The 23,790-nt window shown below is 33.1% G+C and overlaps 2 protein-coding genes across 1 annotated transcript; one reads left to right on the top strand and one right to left on the bottom strand.

Moving 5' to 3' along the window:
• The window catches only part of LOC128887214 (uncharacterized), a 144,355-nt gene that overhangs the window by 74,693 nt on the left and 45,872 nt on the right, over positions 1–23,790 (top strand).
• On the bottom strand, positions 3,249–22,144 carry LOC128887177 (phospholipase B1, membrane-associated-like). The gene is made up of 9 exons (XM_054142785.1): positions 21,819–22,144; positions 20,517–20,965; positions 13,812–13,921; positions 12,923–13,127; positions 11,906–12,082; positions 10,822–10,981; positions 9,566–9,725; positions 9,142–9,293; positions 3,249–5,293 (listed from the first exon to the last, which is right to left on the bottom strand). The coding sequence occupies exons 2-9, from the start codon at positions 20,610–20,612 to the stop codon at positions 5,115–5,117; spliced, it is 1,239 nt and encodes a 412-aa protein (XP_053998760.1). The 5' UTR covers positions 20,613–20,965; positions 21,819–22,144; the 3' UTR covers positions 3,249–5,114.

Here is a 23,790-nt window from a genome sequence, read left to right on the forward strand (position 1 = left end):
GTTATTATATAACAATGTGTCTGCTGTTCTCGGTTTTCTAGGAAACAGTATCCGAGTCAAAATAAATAGATAAATTAATCGCTAAGAGAGAGATTAAAAATAATAAAACTTTTCATCTTTCTCTAAGGAATATTCTTTTGGCATTGAAGATTAAAATTTGCAACGACATGCATACATGCGTCGCATCTCTGGAAAGAAAGTGACACGATTAAGAATATGTCAACTCTATAGGAGAAAGAATAATAAATATTAGAATACTTCGATACCTTCATTGCGTGCTGTTTTAAAGATTCTGATGTTATAGTTGTTTCCTTTTTTTGTAGCTGGACGCGTGGAAGACGTATGAAGATCGCTATCGATTGTTTTTTTTAAAAGGGTTTGTATATTTCTTACTAAATCTGTCGATGCATCTTAATATTCTTGACGAAAGTGTATTAACCCTTTGCACTCGGAGCTATTTTGTTACAGAATGTGCAAACAGTAATCGCGTCGTGTTACATAATGTAACTTATAAAGTATGTAATTTACTGTAATGATACTCGAGATTATATAAATCTTTAGACATTGAGGAACATATTTATGTTAAAAATCAAAATTTTATACTATTCTAACATGTGATAGTGTGTGAAACAGTCATAGATATGCATTGATAGTTCTTAGGCTTCCTTGTTTATTTTCGCAAATTGCACCACGTCATACAAAATATGTTCCCACATCTTACTTTCTTATACAAATGCTCTTTGTCGCCTTTTTAAGGTGTAGACTATTCACACATTCTTTTTCCATGTAACACAAGCTCATAATTGTTATACAGTCAATTTCATAAATATTCGTAGCCTCTATGTCTATCGAAGAAGTTTGACTAAATTAAATAATAGTTTTGATATTAACAAACGAATTTTTCATTATAAATATGTATATGAGTAAGCTTATACATGTATATATTTATATATACATCAACGTATTTATAAAAACATACACATGGAAACATCAAACATCATTTAATTTAAACAAATTTCTTCGATAGACATTAAGGGTACGAATATTTATGGGACTGACTCAGGGCCGCCACGTACGTTTGTGCAGGTTGTGCATCGTACACGGGTGCTTCTCCGAAGGGACGCCATATCGCTACTAGAATTTGTGTACTTTCTATGGATTACGACTAAGGTGTAATGAATCATTCAATCACCGAGAGCTCAAACCGTTCAGGAGAGGTAAGAACCGGACGGGGGTGAGCTAGCTTGTCCGGTTGCCGAAAAGTTGTCTACAAAATCGTTAATGCTTGAAAATAGTATGTAATATCGACATTCTCGATTGTCGGTATTTTGGAAGTAAAAATAGAGTTATCTGAAATTGTAAGAAATCTTTGAATTTCTTCCCGTGCAGTGGTGAACTAAATTTATTTAATTTTGTCTGTTTCGGCAGCTTCCGGAGAAAGGCGTTTTTTCAAATTAAAAATTATTAAGGACTATTTACGTTCTACAATGAGTCAAGAACGATTAATTGATTTTTCAATTTTCTAGATACATTAAATATTAGTGATCTAATCGAAAATTTTATGGCAGCCAAAGCTCGGAGGGTTAATATGTAAGTAATTACATAACGTATGTGTATGTAATAATATATGTATATTTGTTGTAATGTTTACCAATCATGTATCGTGGAAAAGAGCGCTGAACTTTTCTTGCACACAGGCGCCTCTTACCCACGTGGCAGCCCTGGACTGACTGTATATGTGTACGTAAATCTCAATGCCTCTGTGATTTTTATCCTAAAACAAATGCACGTTGCAGGTATTAATATTTGTCTACACATTATCGTAAAAGTACCTTAGGAAGGTGTCCTTTGTCGCGTAAAGGTTTCTAGCAAACCTCAATGTAAATGAATTTACATTTCCATATGCAAATAAGAAGGTCATAAGGAAATGTTGAGTAATGTATTGCCAGTCATCGGTTCACTAATCGTTTCAGTACGCACCTGTCCGGTACGATCAGTTATGCTGAACTGATATACATAGTGCGCACGGATGGAAAGGATTAAATTAAAACCTACTGTATGATACAAAGGCTCTTGCAACCGGGACTTTAGGATTTTGCATTTCAAGAACAAAATATTGTCTGTCAATGTATTCGCGATAAAGGTTTTTCACTGTAGAAGGGCCTTGTTGAGTAAACTTTTATGATTTATCGCGTGACTCGATTAATAAGATCTCATCTCGTTCGGTTATACCACTTACAATAATCCTTATCATTATATAAATTAGCGCAAATATATCATTACTGATTCCATATGTCTGTAACTTGTAATCTTTGGAGATACAAAAAAATGATAAGGATAAAGAAAATTTTCCACGACTGGTCTCGAATTCTCGACTCTCTAAATTAATATCTTAAACCGTACTTTAAGTAACACTTCCTACTAATGAATTAACTCCTTATCGGTAACATATGAGTCACCGATTACCTTATCTTTATATGTACAATCAACTATATGAAAAATCTTCTCGATGTATACTTATTGTTTCCAGGATTGTATGTATTATAATACATTTACGAAAATTATGTAGCTCCTGGGGTAATTTGACCTCCTTAATTGAGTTAATCCTGAGCAGGATTTCTCGACTCATTTAGCAAAAGAAAGTATGGCTCATCGAAGGTTATTGTATGACCTTCATTGTCTGAGTCCTTAGGTCAAGTTCCACGAATATCCAGAAGTGATTTCGAAAGTATCCTCTGGTATCGTTAGTTATACGAAATAACTGTCATCATTCCATTCCAATCATCGTTTTTTTTTTCACGCAGAAGTACCCTGGTCCCTGAAACTACGTCGTAATTTCGTTCAACCTCCATTTTACGCGTTAGCAATCTAAATAAATCAAATGCTCCAATACACACCAAGAATAAGTAAAAAAATATTCCGCGTATATTACTTAAGACTTAACATGCTTACTTTTAAATCAAGCGTCCAATACGATTCATTGTATTAACATTGAAACTTATAAATTTATGTTTACATTTCATTATTTAACGTTGACAATTTTATTAGGAATTTTTATTACAAGAATGCGATAATGGACGTGCTGTTGATATACTTGCAAAAGAATTTAAAAATTGATAAACTGGTAAAAGGTATTCATAATTTCGTAAAAAAGAGCAAGATAAACAATAGTCATTAATCATCAATCGTCAATCATCGATCATTTACTTTTCTTAGCCCTTTATTTTCCAAATTAAAATGATGTTAAAATTTATAGCAGTGTAAGGTGCAAGATATTTGCGTTCTAATAATTGAAATAGACACGAGAGTTTATTGAAATTTTATTCCATGTACAAATAAATACTTCTCTATTGTTTTCACCTACTTTCGGTTATTTTTAGATCATATTTACACGTTCGGGACATCTTAATATACAACTTACTGAATTTCTACTGATAAATGCAGCGTATTTTATAGAGTTTAACGTGCAAGCGAGAGTAGTGGTCAATTTTTATTCTAAGCGACACTATGAAGTAACACTGCATCATTGTGAGGTAATAAAGTTGGTCGTGGCACTAGGGTCACGTAAGTTGACTATCTAGCGTAAACAAATTGACTTTTATTCGCGCAAATGTTCTATTTATGGCGATCTTATCGCAACGGACAGCAATAAACAATTTTCGTCCAAAATGCGCATTCTGTCACGTGTCACTAAATTGTCTCTTGCTTCATTAAACACTAAAATAGATTAGGAATATCACTTAATAAATAGTCTTTTTACAAGAGCTACCAAATGTTTTTAGGATATATTTGCCACACAGTTATTCATTTTCGATGCTTCATCTTTCATCTGCAGATCATTACTACACTGCGAATGTTTAAACGCACGAATAACTACAGAATGGGATAACTCGATAAAAAAAAATCGTACAAACTTGTTTTTCTTTTCAAATTGCTTGCTAAAATGTGCACTTTCCGATGGTTTGTGTATCGTTTTCGAAATAAAGTCAACAAGATCCAGGTAGCGCGTCAAACACTCAAATTTTTAAAGAAGAAAAGTGCTTTAGAGTTACTAGAACGTGAAGATGCGGTGTAGTCTCGTATTCATTTAGCATTAGTTTTATCCTAAAATACAGATAATTACCTACAAAATAAAAAACATTGTCTCGATACAATGAAAATTAGGCAATGAATTAGAACCAAATGTTGTATGTAATAGCATTGTAATTCTTTTCGTTTTATATATCATTCAAATGGTGGTTGGAAGAGGATTCGTAAGACGTTAAGAAAGAACAGTGCAAAATTATTAGCTCTGAAGAAGGGACAAGCGATTGAATCGAAAGATCGAAAGTGATACAAAGAAAGAAGAAAAGGAAAAGTGTTAGGTGTAATAATAAATCTAGGTGAGAGAGAAAGTAATAAAGGAAAAGAAACGAATAGAAGAAAGGAAGGCAAAGTGAGATTAGAAGCAGAAATAAAAGTAAAGAAGCTGAAAGTGTAGATCAGTCGGTATGGCAGAGAGTGTCAAGAAGCGAAGGAGACCGATCGGTTCAGGGGCAGGAAATGGATCCAAGGATAAGAGCGGAACGGCGAATGTATTACATGTAATTCAATTTCGATTATTCTACTTCGGAAAAAAAGAATAACTACATAAAACAAAGAATTTTTAAATTCCAACAATAGAACGCACAATATTTACCTGTAAAAATACGGAACCACGCTGAATACAATACGAACTACCCACTAGTTTAAAGGAAGCGTGGAGCACGAATGAAGACTTAAACAAAATAATCCAGCTACTTCAAGATGCACATATATGGACCAACATTTAACATTGGAGAAAACCTCATAAGAAATTGTCGCTAATAATAACCAAAGGTTGATGCGACGTTAAACATGTAATAAAAAAAAAAATTTTGATGAAATATTTCGTTGCGATAATTTTGTTGCATAGTGTATACATATACTTTAGTTGCGAAAAGCATTCGGTAGCCGTTATTAAAAGACTCTTTACATTACGTTCACGGGAAACCGTGTGCGTCAAAGTTTCCATTAACGTTATGGAATTTGTTATTCTAATCGCGGGGAGATAATTATCACAAACGGAAACATGGCTATCGTCGATACTCGATCCGTTATCTGGGCACGATTTCTTCCTGGCTGCCTGTCAGTTGGAAATATCTTGAATTGACGTTCGTGAAAATGTATGGCGCTTTCTCTGTTGGGCACAATATCCTTTCGAATATTTCAGGAAGACCCCGATCCGTTTTGTTTCCGACTGGTTCCAGCATGTTGTTCCAGAGGAGGTTTGCAGCTGAACAGAGACAAAAGAGAATATAGAATGATGAAAGTAGGTACACTCAAACTATATACTAAATCACTCAACAACAATTTGAATTTATTTAATTAACTCTGGAACTGATATTCATTTTACTGTATCTTTGAAAGAGAGGTGGACATCATTTTGAGTATTTGTTAAAATAAATTTTCCTTCGTGAACCATTCTGAAATCGTTATTTCAGTATTTGCATGCGTTTCTCGACTTTTACAAATTTTTCCATGAAAATCCAGTTCCATCGTATCGTGGCTGTTATATCGTCAGGATAAAAATATGTAGAGTCGTTTGAAAAAGGGTGATGATCTTGATATATCGAAAAATATAATCTTGAAAAAATTTGTTATCAGTATACTTGCACTTTCAATCAAATAATGTTTCACTATGACCTTTTTTCTATTATATAAAGATATACGAGATATTTCCGATGCAAGAGTTATATGGGATACCTTGTATATGAATTATTCTTCCTATCAAATGAACTGATGATGTATTTTATGATACTTATATTTGCAATAGTTACATTTACGATACTTGGATGTCTCTAAAATCGATAAAGAACGTTCGGAGCATATCGTGGGTACATCTGAGGACGAAGGTGATCAATATGGCGACGAGACTCGTAACGTTTCTTTTACGAGTTCTATCTTTTTTACGACGGAAGATGACAAGAATGACTGTCAACTTTAGACGTACTAGTACAGTTATCAATTTAAACACACGGTGAGTGGAAACTCATCCGATAATTCATTCAATTGATTATTCAAGAAATTTACATAAGATTGACCCGTTAATTCCACCCATTAAGAAGAACAAGTTCCGATTAGATTATCGTCAATTATTCTCGCCCATATATTAATACCGAGTTATTTTCGGAGGATTAATTGATCTATAATACGAGGAATTTCAACATCTCCACGAGGAGTGTTATAAAAATAGATTACTTTTATTCTAAATGTGGCGAATACTCGATTTTAGTAAAATATGTTTATTCTAATATAGTTTAAAAAGTAATTCATTAAATATGGTACTTTATGAATGTACTATTTATAAACACATATAATACTACCGCAATTAAAGCAAAAATTAAAGATTTTCATGTTTATTAGATAGTTACTATGTCAATGCACCTGAAACGTTGATCAAAAAAATTAGATTAAACAATTTGTTTCATACAAATAGTGGCAAAATTGTTTGTCGAAACCACTTTTTTTCTTTCAACTCCTACTATTTTTTACCGTACAATATTGTATTAGAAAGAATTATTTGTTGTCACCAAATATCTAGTAAAAGACCCTGTAAGTTTCATAAAAATCCACTTAATACATAATTTTTTAAAAATTCGTAAAAAGGGTTTCATTTTTAGCGCTTTGAACCAGATTCCTCCTTTAATAATTGAGTGACTTTAAGAAGAAGGTTGAAATACATGTAGTTTTAGTATTAATTGTTCCAACAATAATATATCAACGTTGCAAATAAACTGAGAAGAAATTAAAACAAGTGGAATATTTTAAAACAAAGCCTAGCTGATTTCTCGTCGTATTATCAAACGCAACGGAGATATTGTAGGCACAAATCTTTAGTGACTCAGCCTCTATAACTTTACTAGAACCGACATCACTACTATAACACTTCCTAATACCATGTGTCATTTTCGTTTAATTCAGGAAGTATTTACGTTCATTCAAACAAATTTTCTTATTTTTTACGTCACAAAGTTCTGGTCAATTGACTTTTACCAGAATGACACATAATATCGAAGGAAGCGTTACCGCAGTGATGTCGACGCTAGCGGAGTCACGTTTGAATTACTTTACACTATTAAGAAAACAAAAGTACATTTCATATATGGACCAACATCTAACATTGGAGAAAACCTCATAAGAAATTGTCGCTAATAACCAAAGGTTGATACGACGTTAAATATGTAATAATAAAAAAATACATCTGCAAAACAATGTTGTTTAATTTTATAAGAGAAATAAAGTACAACAAAGCATTTGAAATATAGGTTTCAATGTAACTTATTCAACCTTTCTAAAGTATATGCAGCGTTTTAAAAGGGCCCGCGGTCTACGAAAATTTTGATTAACTTTTTACAGACTGGTGATACCATTAACAAATGGAAGCAATTTCTGCTGAGATGCAAGACATTTTTTTAGTAGCGATGATTAAATTGAAAGGAGTAACAAAAATCATCAAAGTATTATTTAATATTATTTAATATTCATCTTAGAACAAATATATAGCATTTGTAAATAAATAATTCCTCGTTGTAAAATTGAAGTGTAGGATTTGAATGTGAATTCAGGCCCCGCAAAAGGTCACGCCGGCCCTGACTATATGCAGTTAGTAAAAATAGTATTGTAGTTAGATGTAAGGATTAGACGATTATATAGACAATATTATACATGGTTCCTTTTGCCATATCCAATTAAAATTGTCATGTTATTTTTTGTTTAAATATAAGTTTAGAGTCGCACCAACTACTAATGCATGATAAAGTTGGATTTCGATCCGTTGATTATCAAAATGAACAAATAGAATTATTTGAAAAAGGTAATGTGTATTATTGTTCTAATATTCTGGTATATCATGTGACGGCATGTTGCAACATTTTATGTCTTATTGGCTAAAGTGGTATGAGACGAACAGACATCGGACATATTGACTCATGGTCAGACCATCCATGACTTCTGATTAACTTCTCTAACGAAAAGTCTGACTACTTGATACTGTAATATACGTTAACTGATTTGCTCTTTCGTTTAGGACGAATGACGTAGACAAATCGCAATTGTTGCACGGGGTTTCGGTCTGTTTATTAATATTAATGCATAAGCAACCACGACATATAATAAAGAATATTAGAATATAATTTAAAAAGTATCATAGATAAACAACCAGAATTTGATGAAAAGAAAAAAAGTATTTGTATCGCTGTTTTATATAAAAATGCTATCTTAAATGATACATATATTAAATAAAAATGCTATCTTAAATGATACATATCGTACATTGTAGATCAAATACTATTATAAATAATAGACATTACATACTTTTTATTACTTATATGCAAATAATACTCTATTTTGAATGATAAATATTATATACGTAAAATAAAATATTATTTTAAATGATATTCTATAGCTGAAATAAAAAGTATTAAATGTAATAGGTGGTATTGTATTATCTTCTAATTTCCATGACTGAATTGGAGACAGAAGAGAAAACGTAAAACAAAATAATTAATTATAACGAACTGCTAGGAGGATTAGTGAAAATAATTATCATGCAAAGTTGCTGTTCTACTTTCAAATCCCTTGACGCTATGTTACATTTCAACTGAGTTTTCCTGATGATAATCGGTTGCATATGTACAGGCGTACGTTTTTATAATTGATTTTTAAATACAAATTAAAAAAGTGTGCGAATGCTATCATGTTGAACGTTAACAAGCTAAACACAGTAATTATATATAACTTTATTAAAAATATTTGTTAAGTAAATATGTTCTTTTTTATAAATAAATATCGTATGAAAATTAAAAGGACACAATTGATTAATTTAAGTAATTCAATACGGATGTATATTGACATAATATATATTGTATAGTTATGGTAGAATAATGACGGGTTTGTTGAATAATTTCAACGCCTGTTGATATGCAACCCTTTGTGTCTGTTCGTATGCAAATGCTCAGGCGATAAAACAGGTGTGCAGATGAACAAAGATAACGATTTCATATACAAATTTAATGTTACAACACATATTTTACATTGTCGTTACCATTATTTTATTGTGTTATTTGTTCTTTAAATTCTTACCCAACGCATGACCCTTTTGACTGAAGTGAAAGCAATCGTACGTGACCAAACTAGGATCAATTGGCCATGCTTTTCTTGGATCTGCATTTGGAGCATTGAATAGCTTAATAAACGGTTGCAGTACCACTGTAAAATCTGGCGAATTGTCGTATCTGAAACATACGAAATAATAATATGTATATGATTGTAACTTTCATTTAGTTCTTTCGAATTTTCTAATAAATTTGCGTAGCAATTAATTTTCTGGAGTCAACAAGAATCCTACTTATTATAACATTTATAAAGATACAAAGATTTAAGATTTATCGATCTTTGCAAGGAACGAATAAATAACAATTATCATTGATTGTAAATTGTTTAAACTGACGACAGTAATTATTCCTTTTTAATTAATGGTTACTTAATTGCAATTAGACGATCGAACCTTCCCGAGTAGATTAGAGTTTCTACCGCTTGCTGATAAAGATACGCCATTTTTGAGGCTGCAATGTCTGGACGGCTACCCTTGTGCATGCAAGCGCAGTATAGTGGATGCAAAATATTGCACATGGCACTTCTTGGTACTCTAACGGAGACTGTAACATCTATACAATAATCAAAACACCTTAATCCGGAACTTGCATAATAAAGTTGGTATACTTGTATACAGGGTGGAGCAATAACTATTATCATCTCAGATATCTTCGAAGCTATAAGTTTCACAGAAATAAATTGAGCCCGAGGTAAAGCTGAAATAACCTCATGGCTTCTTTTGATCTACCAAAACCGTAAGTATTATCGTCTTTCTCTACTTTCTATAACCTTCAATGACCTTATGTAATAGGTCGTTGAACTCGTTTTAAGATCCTCTATCATGATACGGAAGCAAAAACATACCGATCCGTTTAAAAAAATGGAGGTGACCTTCAAATGTCCGAAGTACCTCCACCTGGAAAAAAACTATTATCGCCACCGGATGGTTCCATTCGTACTGTACAATTTTATTTCAGCAAATATTTCTGTGAAACTTATACAGGGTGTCCCAAAAGTCAGGGAGGAGCCGGAAATGGGGGGTAGCTGAGACGATTCTGAACAACAATTTCCTTTGCAAAAATGTCGGATGGGGCTTCGTTAAGGAGATATTATGAGAAAACCTCGACCAATCAGAGCGCGCGTAGACCGTTCGAGCGGCCGTGGTAGCGAAGGCTACGCGCTAGGCGGCAGCGTCAATGTCCTTCGATGCATGTCGAGTCACTTGTTTGCGTACAAGCGCGGCCGCCAGCGCGTAGCCTTCGCTACCGCGGCCGCTCCAACGGTCTACGCGCGCTCTGATTGGTCGGGGTTTTCTCTTAATATCTCCTTAACGAAGCCCCATCCGACATTTTTCCAAAGGAAATTGTTGTTCAGAATCGTCTCAGCTACCCCCCATTTCCGGCTCCTTCACGACTTTTGGGACACCCTGTAGTTTCGAAGATACCTGAGGTGATAATAGCTATTGTCCCACCCTTTACATTACATTTCAATTTATGAAACTTAATATTTTGAGTAATCCTTTATTAACAATGATTTTAGCACAAGCATTGTAATTATTAAGTTATGATTGACAATAAGGTTTACATCAATAAAATTTTGTTTTACCACATTTACTTCATTGTGTGCGTATTAATTATACCAAAAACCAATAATCAAATATATTATTACCTATAACTGGCACAACGTTGACTAGCGTACGAGGTAGAGTTATTTTCAAAAAGTCTAGCGCTTTTCGCAAGTGAAGAGCGTAGCGAGCTGGTGAAAATTGCGTGGGACTGTAGCATTGCGCAGAGCAAATATCATTTGCACCAAAGAATATCGTGATAAGCTGGAACATAGATAAACATGATTGTTATCATTAACAAAGCATAACGCGAATATAAAGTAAGTTTCTTGATCATTTTCTCTGTATATTACTAATTACTGTTATTAGTTACATAGAAATGCGACGTATGAAAATTGTCTTCGATAACATGAATATATCGACATGAAAGTTTACGTCAATAAGAGTATATCGATAGAAAAGCTTGAAAATATAAGAAATAAATATTAAATCTTTACAATCTTGATAATAAGCATTCGTTTATTTTAAATGTTTTAACTTTTAGGTGTGAGTCATTTTCATGACCTGTAAATATGGTAACCATTTAATTTAAAAAATATTATAAAATTTGAATAATATTATTTAAAGCACAGTATTGCTTTGAAGAATTTGTTGACAAAATTTCTGTAAAATACGACTAATAATAATATTGATATTTTATTTATCAATACAATAGAACTAAATATAGTGCTACATTTTCATATAAAGGGTTGTTCAAAAAGATCTTCAGACGCTTAAAGGACATCATCTTTCACATTTAATTCTAATCATATTCATTTAAAATAACAAATTCTGATGTATTCTGAAGCAAAGGAAACCAACAAAAAATATAATAAGAAAATTTGCGCAAAGGAAAGATGGGAGAGAACGAGTTTACTTAAAAAGTATGATAAGAAGTAAAGAAATATAAGAGTTATACTCGAACCTGTCTTTGAACATAGAAAATCATTGATGTCTTCTATTTTTATATGTTTATTGTTCCATTCTCTTATGAAACAAATTAGCCTTTTTTTGAGTTTCTTATTTCTTACAACTGTGGTTTTTTTTTAGATCAAAAAGAAAATTATCTTAGGTCAGAATGAATTTGCTTCCCTATTAATTTGTATAATCGACGTGTTCTACAGTGTTACCTATGAAAATTTACTATACCTTCCACTTCTTTTTCACGTTTGCTGTGGGGTCACTCTTAATTCTTTGAACGAGAATTCGTGCCTGTTGCAACGCATCTTCCGTAGCTGCGACAGGAAAGGCAATGTTTAGTTTCGCCTTCGACGAAATGAATTCACCTGTACCGGTCGAGTACCCGGTTAAATTCGGATTGAACACCTGTCACGATATAGAAATATAATTATTTGCAGTACTCTTACGAGCTTGGAAAAGGCATAGAATTTTTTAGAATGGAAAGCAGTCTGTTACCATTCATTTGGAAAAAATTATTGATCATCCTGTGTGAGGTTTCCTCCCGTTAAGGGAGGGCGCCGAGGCTAAAACTAGCTACCAGTAGTTATTGATACAAAATTTTGAAACCTTCTACTTTTATATAGTTTTTGACGCTGGATTCAATGGTGTAAACAAAGAAATGTTTCAACAATTTCTTTTTCAAAAATGCAAAAAAAGAAATTGTTGAAAGAGAAGTCGGATCGATAAATCCATACTCTTGATTGTTTGTTATTTTTTAAAGAGTATTTGAAAATAAAATTCACCCCGATAGCTACATTCTGTAATGTTGTGCTCATGTATCACACTAACTAAGTCTACGAGAAGATTACGAGAAATTTACGAGAAGAAATTGCAAATGAAATGGAGTAGAGTGGTGGGTATTGAGTAAATTGATGTATTAATTTATTTAATTATTATACTATACTATATTTATATATACTAGTTATTATACCATCAAGACATGAAGAATAACGAACAAATAAGCGTATGGATTTTTCAACCCGGCTTATTTTGCAATAATTTTTTTCTTTTCAAAAATGCAAACAAAATTGCTTAAACATTTCTTTGTTTACACCATTGAATTTAGCGTCGCCGAAACTACACCAAAGTATAAGGTTTCAAATTTTTCTTTCAATGAGTACTGCTAGTTAGGGACGTGGGGAGGGAATAGACGACTTAAAAATATCCTTTCTATAGTAAACTATTTTGTGAGAAATATAAAGATACCTTCAGCAGATTTGGAACGGTTAAGAATCGTCTCCAATTTCCTTCACCACCTACGCACCAACTGACACCGCGGGCTTCTATAAAAGTTCCTATTGCAAACTCTTCCAAAGCGCCACTTCCTGCGATCAACGAATCTCCAAGACCACCAACGATATCAATGTCTCCTGGTCTTAAGCGATGCACGCTATCAGGAACAGATAGCGACCTAAAATAAAAGAGAAACAATTTTCAATTTTTGCATACAGTTCAAATGAACTATTTAGATCACACCTGTCTGTATTCAAAATTGGACAAAAGTGTACTCGATATAATTAATAAAAATATTTATGGATCTTCTATTGAGTTACAAGTAGACTGCGAGTTTTATGCGTTTATCACGTACAATAATATAGAAAACAGACATAAAATATAGATAAAATTCTACAATTATAATGATATTCGACAATTATAATGATATTATAATAATATAATAATATTATTTCATTTTGCATAAGTCTACATAGATTTGGTCATATTTAGTATGTAATTATTATATTAGTTTATATCATAAAATGCATAAAATACGCAGTCTAGTTATAACCGTTCAAAGTACAAAAATGACGATCTCTGTGGGTGTTAATACAAATATTCTTTATTTTGTTGTATTTTTATATTATGTAATTATGTTTTATATTGTATGTGATATAAATGACCAATTATGTATCATAAAAATAATTATAAGAATATCATAAAAATATCCGAGTAACATTGTGTTTCAATTCATTTTTCTCGTGAAAAACTTAACAATCCATTGTTAGTACAAAGAAAAAGAAGAGTCGACACTTGAAAGCAAGATAAACTATACTTTGGAAATTGGAAATAATGCAATCATAGTCAAACTTTGAAATACCTTCCAAATTGAACGTTACAGGGGAATGGAAAGTAATCTGAAACTTGAGGTTGACTTCTTCTTCCGCTGTACGTCACAGGATACATGATCCCATTGGTATCGACGTCAATCTAAAACGATAATTTTGTTTAATAATATCCAAATCTGACAGGTCGCGATGTGAACATTATGATTCAGTATTATTTATTAAACATACATATTTTGCTGGAATATACAATTGGTGCAAATATCAGAATATTAACCCTTCGGGGTCGTACGTCTATTCTCAGCCACCAAAGCTTATTTACCGTTCCGATCGTATGTTTGCTCTTAGCCACCAAACCAAAGAACCGTAAAAATCTTATATTGTATTCATCCACATATCATTTTACACTCTCTCTGTATTTTTATTATTTAAAGTTGAACTCAAGGCATTTTCAATGCCAAAAGTTTTTTATTAATGATTAAAAATATTAATAATAATTTCATTATAAAATTAAATAGAAACAAAAAGATACGTGTTGATTTAGAAACCCGATATTCAAAACAAGCTTATAACTATAAATTTCTTCAATTAAACGTCCTAATTACAAAGATATTCAATTAATTAAAGTTTCATATTGTACATACATCCGATTGTATCTTCCATATATCATTAAGATATTTCAAAAATCATACTCCATAATGGCGAGAAGAAAGTTACCGAAAGGTGCCACATGATAGAGAATTACAAAATATAATTTTTACATAAAAACGTAGCATTAAAAGATATTGTTGTGTAAACATATATTTAATGTTAACAGAAGAATCACTGCTCGTTCTTCGGAAATTCGAAGTACGACACCCATGTTTAAATTTAACACGACCGCAACGGGGATAATAGGTGTATTCGAGCTATTTCTGTTTCACACAGTTAGATCGATCGAATGATTTCTTTTTAGCCTCCTTGAGGATGTTTCATAGATTTGTGTAACTATTTGGTAGTGATATTCCATGGTTCTTATTTTGTATCTTTTTCTATGCGTAGATATTTCTTCAGATATTATTGGGACTTTTAACACTTTACAGTCCGAATTTTCTGATTTCAGTACATTTTTGTCTAGCCTCACTCAACATGGAATCCCAAAGGATTAAATTTTTATGAATTTTGTAAGACAAATTGTAGTATTCGACTGAATAAAGTTTAAGTTTAACAAAACCATTAAGCATTTCTTAAATGTAATAAATAAAAAAACTGTAACTGTGGTTTGGATATCATGATAATTTATGGCGTGTCTTGAGTAATTCCGGGTGGGGTCCATGACCCCGAAATTGTGAAAGTTTGCTTCACGAAGAGGTATACAAGGAGATATTTTGATAACGAGTTGCCTATTAATATCCCACCGAAAAGTATTATGAAAAAAGTGAAATAGAGTAGTATAATAAGATATAAGCGTAAGATATAATTTGTATCACGCTTATTTCTTATAAAACGTTTCTTTATACATAGATATACACATTCATACACAGAGATTAGAATTTAAACAAATTATATACATATACAAATATGTAGTTTTGCGGACTAAGATAGTTACTAAAATAAACAGAAAGACTGAAGTAATAAGACTTAAAAGCTAAAAGTCAAATGGAAAGAAAACAAAGATCTTTAATAATAACGATATCTCTATTTCATAGATTCTAAATATTATTTAGTTTGTATAGAGCGTTTATAAGATTAGATATGTATGTTTGTATAGAAGTATTATATATTTTATATATTCTATGAAAACTTCTGATTATATAGACAAGTTAACCCTTTGCACTCGAGAGATGACTCTCAGTCACCATTAGGTTTCACGCAGCAAATCTACAATATCTAAAAATGTTTCTTTAAGTTTAATTTCTTTGGAGCTCCAAGTGTCGATAAAATGATTGTCGGTGAGGTAAAAGTGAGCTTAATCTAAAATCTGGATAGCTTAGAATTCATGGCAATAGAATGCTAAGAAACATCTCGAGTGGCTGCTAGATACCAGGAAAAAAGGCGTCGAGTGCAAAGGGTTAAATGTAAACATAGAAATAAGACTCAAGTGTACAACCTATTTATAAGTTACGAATGTATAGTATTGTAAAGGAGAAGAGGAGTGCAAAATGGGTATAAATACCCATGCACTTTAATAAAAAAAACAAACAAACAAATTGTAATAAATTATTTGTAATTGCGCCTGAAAATACCGAACGAACACTTTCCTTTTTCTTTTCCGATATATGGTATAACAGTGTAACGAAGAGAAATCAAGGACCTTTTAATGTGCTAGCACAGTCAGGCAATGTCAACTCGATCGGTTTAATTGATAAGGCGTCAAGGCGCGGTGCAACAGCACAACACGAGGGTCTATATTACGTCAAACCGGAAGGACGACCAGACGACTGAAAAGAAGAGTGCTTTGCATGCCGAACAATTGGAGAAAGGCCAGAAACTTTTCTTTTCTTTGGTCCCCTCAACTCGAAAGAATGGTCGGGCCTCTCTGTCCTCCTCCGATCAAACGTCAGCACCTTTTCGACTCGCACGCATAGTCGTTGCGGTAAATTATTTATATGCGACGAGTATTTAAGCCACGGCCTGGCGGAATGCAAATGAAAGAAAGTCATCGGCGCTTACGTGCGCGGTGTGCTAAACTTCGATTCAACGCCGATCGCCGCGACGGAAGCTTAAATTCTGACGAAACACCGTGTACCGGACACGGCATCGCGGATGCCGGAAAGAGGCACGCTTTGAAAGTTGTATGCTTCTTCAGGAATGTATCACGTTACCGTATAAATCATGTCTGAAATTCTCTGCACGAAATTCAATTGAATAAGAGCTGGGCAGTAATTACTAGACTGCGAATGTTCAAACTATACAATGTATAAATATCATAACTTTTATTGCTAACTTTGTTTGCAAAAATTGCAAGTATAGTCATTTTATTCTGCTCTTGAACGTTCTACACGAGTCCAATCGTTGCATTGGAAGAATCTGACGATCACTTTTTGTGGACTTGAATTATACGAAATAGTAGATTCATCTCTAGATACAGTGGAGACTCCCGTATCCGAACTAATAGAGGGTCAAAACTAGCCGGATAGTGAAATTTTCGAATAATAGAACAATTACTTTCTTTCGCATTAAATATCATTTATTGAAGTAGTAATGAAGAAAACTAAGTTTCTTTCAATATCTAAGGGTCCCATATCCAGTGTTACCTGGACCTGACCTGCTACCTGGTTACCTGCTACCTCCTAAGTTTGCTACTAATTTTACGTACCTAGGTACAGGGCGAAGCATTTAAAACAGACCACCTGAATAACTCGCCTACTTTTAGCGATAGAAAAAAAAATGTCGAACGAGAGTTGTTTGATCTCGAGAAATAGGTAACGTGGTGCCAATAACTGTTTTATCGATGAAAGCGCAAATGAGATATGAAGGTCGACTCTGTTTTTTTTCTTAAATAGAATCATATAGTTGCTTATACAGATTCTGAATAAGCGTTTCAAGATGACTGCAATGACTTACAGTCGAAGGTCACTCAAGGTTACACAAGCTGATTGTAATAGAAAATAAATTGTTTCAAGGCACTCTTCAAATACTTCATTGATTTTCTTATTCGTGTACTTCCTGCTACAGCAAGTATCCAAAATGATAACCTTGAACTTGGAAATAAAAATCCAGAAGTGTTAAATCGAGGGAATGTGGCGGTCATTTAACAGTGGCAAAATTTCTGTTAAAATCTGTGCATATTTGCGATTATTTAATGCTCCATCAATAAAATGATAATCAATTATTTATGGGGAAAGTTAAAACAGCCAGTATACAACGAAATGCCAACAACCAGGGAAGGTATGTACGAGCAAATAAGACGTTGCATTGCACTTGATAAAAATCAAGTTCGTCGTGCAGTGTTTTCTACATTAACGTGTTTTAGAAAACGCATCCAAATTCAAGGTCATCATTTTGAATACTTGCTGTAGTAGTAAGTACGTGAATAAGAAAATTAATGAAATATTTGAAGAGCGCTTTGAAACAATTTATTTTCTATTACAGTCAGCCTGTGTAACATTGAATGACCTTCAATTGTAGGTAATTGCATTCATTTTGAAACGCTTATTTAGAATCTGTATAAGAAACTATATCATTCGATTTAAAAATTAATATCTCATCTATGCTTTCACCGATAAATAAGTTATTGGCACCACGTTACCTACTCCTCGAAATCAAACAACTCTCGTTCGACATTCTTTTTTCTATCGCTACAAGTAAGCGAATTATTCAGGTAGCCTGTTTTAAATGCCTCGATCTGCATATTAGCTTCTGCTTACGTTTAGATCTATATTTTTTCCAAGATGAATTAATAGAGATAATAAGGATTCATGTTTCGTTCTTCGCATATTATTATAGTTTACATGCTAAACCATTTTTTTCCAAGATTTCTGGTCGCAAACTTTTTTACTGGTTAAACGTGTTTCCAAATTAGCCAACAGTGAAAAATTCGATTCACTTGTGTAATGTACTTCCCTTTTTAAATATTAGAATATTCGCGGCTAAAATTTCCATCGTGTACATTTAAACGTATCTTTACTTGTTTGTTTACATTTCCTTACCGATATTTTAAATGGTTAACAATATCAACGTTTCTTGGAATTTACATTGCCTTATTTACGGGATGATGTCTTCTGTGAGCTACGATGCAATTTAAAATACTTGCAACAGAATGAAGCACCAGCTAATAATGCCCGCATTGCCATGCAATACTCAACGGAAACGTATCGAGAAAAATGGTTTGGCACGCAAAGTTCCACACCTTGACCGCCTTGCTCGTCCAATTTAACCTTGCTCGATTATTTTTTGTAGGGATTTTTAAAAGATCATGCGTATTCTCAGCCTTTTATTTCAATCGATGATTCAAAGGAGAGAATTAAAGCTACTCGAGTGATTATAACTGCTACATAACTTTACAATGTAATAACAAATGTAAACAAACGGGTAAAAAGTGTAACAAAGGCTCCATTACGAAAAAGAATATGCAACTGCACTTTCATATAAAAGATAATTCGACATGGGCGATTCAACTTTCTCTTCCAACAAATTTTTGAATCTCAGTTTCTAGAATCACCCTGTATACAAAGAATATTCACATTTTTACCACACTTCAAAAATTAGGCAGCACTGAGCACTGCTATAATGTAGTAATTACTTGGAAATTCACTTATTCGATAACTCTTAACTACCCATTTCGTATGACGTTTACGTAATATATTGCATAATAAAATTGCATCATTAAATGTATCACTAAAAAATGTTACTCTGGGAAACTTATCCTGTTTTGACGTGGCTTTTTATGGTACATACCTACCGTGTGAAAGACGATTTGCATGTATTAACAAATCATTAAATGACATTCTAATTTACTCTGAGAAAAACAAATCACATAACACTCTACTGTTTTCATATAGACGAGGTCGTCTTGAAACTTTTTGAACAGGGTAGAACGTTGAAAACCAAGAAAAACAAAAATAGAAAACAATTTCTTCCCTAGAAATCCACTAACATTTCAAACATCCCCGATACATTGTCATGATTATTCGAATACTTGAACCCCTTGCCCTACGAATCATGTTTCGTTTCCTCGCATAGTATTATACTTTAAAGTTAGTTCCAGTATAGTTTATATGTAGTTCCAAGATTCCTGGTCGCAAACGATTTATTGTGTGATCGCACGTGCCATAGCCGGGTATAAAGACGCTCGTGCACGTTCATACGACGTGTCTGACTCGTGCTTTTCATGTTCGATTCGAATCCCTTATCACGTGTCTCACACGTTGTTACAGCCATTCGTTCATTCATTATTTAATTAAAGTGCGTAACTTATTATACGAAGTTATTGCACTACTGCTTACTTATTACTAGCTTATTTCCTGCATTTTTTTAACTGTTTACGGCACAGGAATTCAGGTCATAAAATAGACCCATGTTGTACAGGAATTTTATTGCGTTTTAAATCAAACAAAATTGTTATATTTTTATTAATAAAGATATCACATAATGTAACAAAATAAATGTAATAACAAAATAATATAAAATAACATAAATATGTAACATAAATAAAAAAAAATGTCTTTGTATTACTCCCCAAGTTGCATGGTGGGACGAATAAAATCCCACCATACTTTCATCATTTGCAAACAAATTTAATCTTTAGTTTTTATTATAAAACACTTCACTTGTTTATATAGAACAAATTTTTATATAAATTAACTTACACCTACGATTTTTCACATAAAACCAGGAAAGAAATATTATTCGCAATAAACCTTCCGTTTACAACAATTGTTGAACCGGTATTAGCATGTTGAAAGTTGCCAACAAAAGTGCATACATTTGTAACATTGGATGATTATATTACCAACTGCTTTACGTAAATAAGACGAAATATAAACCTATACACATGCAGCTATTGCAAAATTTCGAGGTGGGATTAAAAATGTCCCACCATGCATTACGATCCATCAAAAAGGTGGGACACACCGTGCCCCAAAGAGTTAATACTGTTTGCAGTATCTCTTACTTCTCACCTATTGGGGCCCGCTGGCCCCCCTCTAACTCGGGTACCTCGGGGTTGCTGAACCCGTATTGTAGCTACAAACACCGCGACAGCCCCTGAGGACGTTGTTACAGCATAAAGGTTTAATAACCTTTTTCAAGAAACTCACCCTTCCCATGTGGAACACGTTTCGTACCAAGTCCATGAGAGACCCTCTGACTGGCAGGGCAATTGTCAGTATCAGTAACAAATGCACCGTCTTCATTTTCGTGGTACACTTATCCTTTCCGCAGCAAGTAGATTCGAGAGTCTCTTGAAATTAATTCAGGTATTTCGAGGCCTTCTTCTCGGTCGTCGAGCGCCAGTCGTTTTTTCATGCTCTTTAAAGATTGACTGTCTCCAAAGATATATTCCAACAGATAAGACTTTCTCCTCTTCCGCCAAGTAGTTGCATTCGTCGAAAACCTTGATCCTGTGCTATTTTTCCAAAAGTTTCACGTGACACACTGTTGCCGAAGAAAACAGCGAATTCCGACGCATACGTGGACTTGTTCCATGCAAATGCCCGTTCAGAGCAGATATTCGAACTTTCCTGTTTGCCAACCGCCACGACGTCTTCTATTTGTTTAACAAAGAGGGTGTATATGTAGGCTACGAAAAGTTATCTCATAGCTCGCAAATATTTGTGACATTTCTCACGAAGATGCGTCAACGTTTACAAACAATTTAGCTCTGTTTTGTAGAAGAAAGGTAAGATACAGTAGAAACTTGTTTATCCACACCTCGTTTCTAAGAGTTCATAATTAACGATTACGTTTTGATTCAATAAGAAATATAATAAAGAAAAGAACATGATTAATTTCACGTATCTCTAATCATTTCCGTAATAAAGAATAAAGGTGTTCTACAAAATACTGATGATTAAATAAAAATTGATTTTATGCAATCCATTTCTTTAGACCCATGTTCTATCTTCTTGTTCTACTGGTTTCCTTCAATATTTTTACTTTTTCAGATAAATTCGTATCGAATATCGACATTTTAATTTAAACAACTGGAATTTCTGAATAAAAACAGTATAAACTGTTACATACACAATAAATTTTGTTCATGATGGTTATTAAATGAAATTTTAGAAATTAGTAAGGTGTTCTGTCTTCTTATCCCTGACTTTATGAGAGTCGATGAAACACATTATTTGGCTGTAGCAATTTCGTCACTTTCACATTTTCAACTCACGTTACTGTTTGCAAATACGTCCGATTCGTCCTTCTTTTTTTTTTTTTTTTTTTACTTCGCGACAAGTATCTATGGTGAAAGATAATTCGCGTACATATACGTGTAACGAATCGAATTATGTAAATCGTTTGTACGTTCAGTTTCTTTTTAATGCTAATTTAAGGTTGTGTTCTGACACAGGTTGTAACGCAAATCGTATTCGTACTAATTAATAATAAATTAGGATGCATACCACGTGAAACTTTCCATTATTGCTGACCCATTTCCGGCGAGCGAACGTGAAATTCGACGAACCAACTTCGAACAATCGTTTCGAATAGCAAAAGTTCCGAAACTGTAATTCCATTGATCAGAATGCAATCCGATAAAGCATGAATGATTAACAGAAACTTTCACTAACTTCTAACCCTGTCTCTATGATAACGTGAAGCAGTCGAGTCAAGATAATGATTCGATTCTCGAGGTCTGAAACTTGGGGACAAAATTTATTTGATTTATTTATTTCACTATTCAATCATGTTATCAAACGTTAGCCTTGATAAAAGTACTTCATTTAGTTCTTCTCGTTCTTTTAGTTAATTTGTTCTTCTAAATTAAATTATTCTCAGCGTATTTAAAATAATCTAAAATAGTTTTCAATTTTAAATCAATAAGAAGAGGTAGATGAAGAGATATACAATATACATATGTGTATATTGTGTTTCTCCTCGTCTCTCTTTTTCAATTTAAAATGAAAAATTGTTTTACATCTTTTGATGGATTGAGAATGAGGAAGAAAATGCGAGGCACTCGATTATTATTTAATAATTGCACTGCATTGTTGGAGATACAGTTAATAACAGATCGAAAGTAAAATGAAATACAAATAATGGGTACTGTCAAGACACAAGATCCACTAACTGTTACTCCGCATTTTAATTTTCCTTTACGATCTAACCCCTATACATAAATTCTATTGGAATATAATTTGAGAAGTTGCATTCCAGAATGAAATATATATATATATACGTAGTAAAAACATGTATTGTTAAATTTCATAATTTCAAAACTGTTTTCTTCGATAATGAGAAAAATATTACACTATAATGATTAACTCACAAAATTTGCTATTAAATATTTTGATTTTCTTTAACACGTTGGTCGCTATGTCACTCAGAAGTGGGTGAAATTAGGGAACTAAAAGAATTAATTCCGATGTTGAGACGATAATGAAAATAAATCTTGATAGGATTCGTGAATTTTACGAGATTAACAAATTAAATACTACGACAAATGTTAAATTATCTAGTCTTCGATAATCTCGAGACAACATTTTAACTTTATAGAAATTCTCACAAGTTTTAACCTGGCAGCCAACGTGTTAACTATTAACATTCCAGTGAGAATGAAGCAAATGTACTCGAATGCTGCTATTATCTACTGCGAACAAAACATTAAACAACTTTCATCGCGAACCTTGATATAGAAGTCGAATAGAAATGTGCGGCAATTTCTCATCGAACTTCTATCTAGGACTACGGCTTATCACACGACATTTTAATTAACACTGCGTTTCGATTATTCATCGTTCCTCTTCATTCGCGTTTTTCTTTCCGTAATTTTGTATAATTTTTAACGAAACCGCGCCAGATCGTGGCAATGTGGTCAAACATTTTTTCGTCAATTTGTGTTTCTTTTTGCCACTCTCTGCAAAATATTTCTGAAACACACACTTTTTCACTATTTCGTTTTCTTGTACGGCACAAAGTAATCGACACTAATCATACGTTGAACACGATTCGGCTTTAGTCAATGATCCTCTAGTATTAGCGGGAGATGAAACAGGACATGAATGAAGACAACCGAGGAAAGAGGTACGCGTATCCGTCGATGACCCCTCTACTTTTCTGCTGAACGAAGCATGAACGTTCTTTCGTATTCTATACGGTACCAAAGCCATCGTACGTGAGTAAGAGTGGCGAAACCAAAGTTCGCCCTGTTACGGTTGCGATTGTTCCAATAATTGTGTCAACAATCACACTTCGTGTTATTATAAATTACAGATTTATTTATTACATTCAAAGTTTTCGATTGGACCTCGTTAAGAATATCATAAAACAAGTATAGTTGAACAAGATGTACATTTATAGTCATCCTCGTCATATTTTAAAAATCTACAACACTATATATACTGTGTTCCTACTCATCCTTATCTTTCTAATTTA

The sequence above is a fragment of the Hylaeus anthracinus genome, unplaced genomic scaffold (assembly GCF_026225885.1).
Source record: "Hylaeus anthracinus isolate JK02 unplaced genomic scaffold, UHH_iyHylAnth1.0_haploid 0, whole genome shotgun sequence".
NCBI classification, from domain to species: Eukaryota; Metazoa; Arthropoda; class Insecta; order Hymenoptera; family Colletidae; genus Hylaeus; species Hylaeus anthracinus.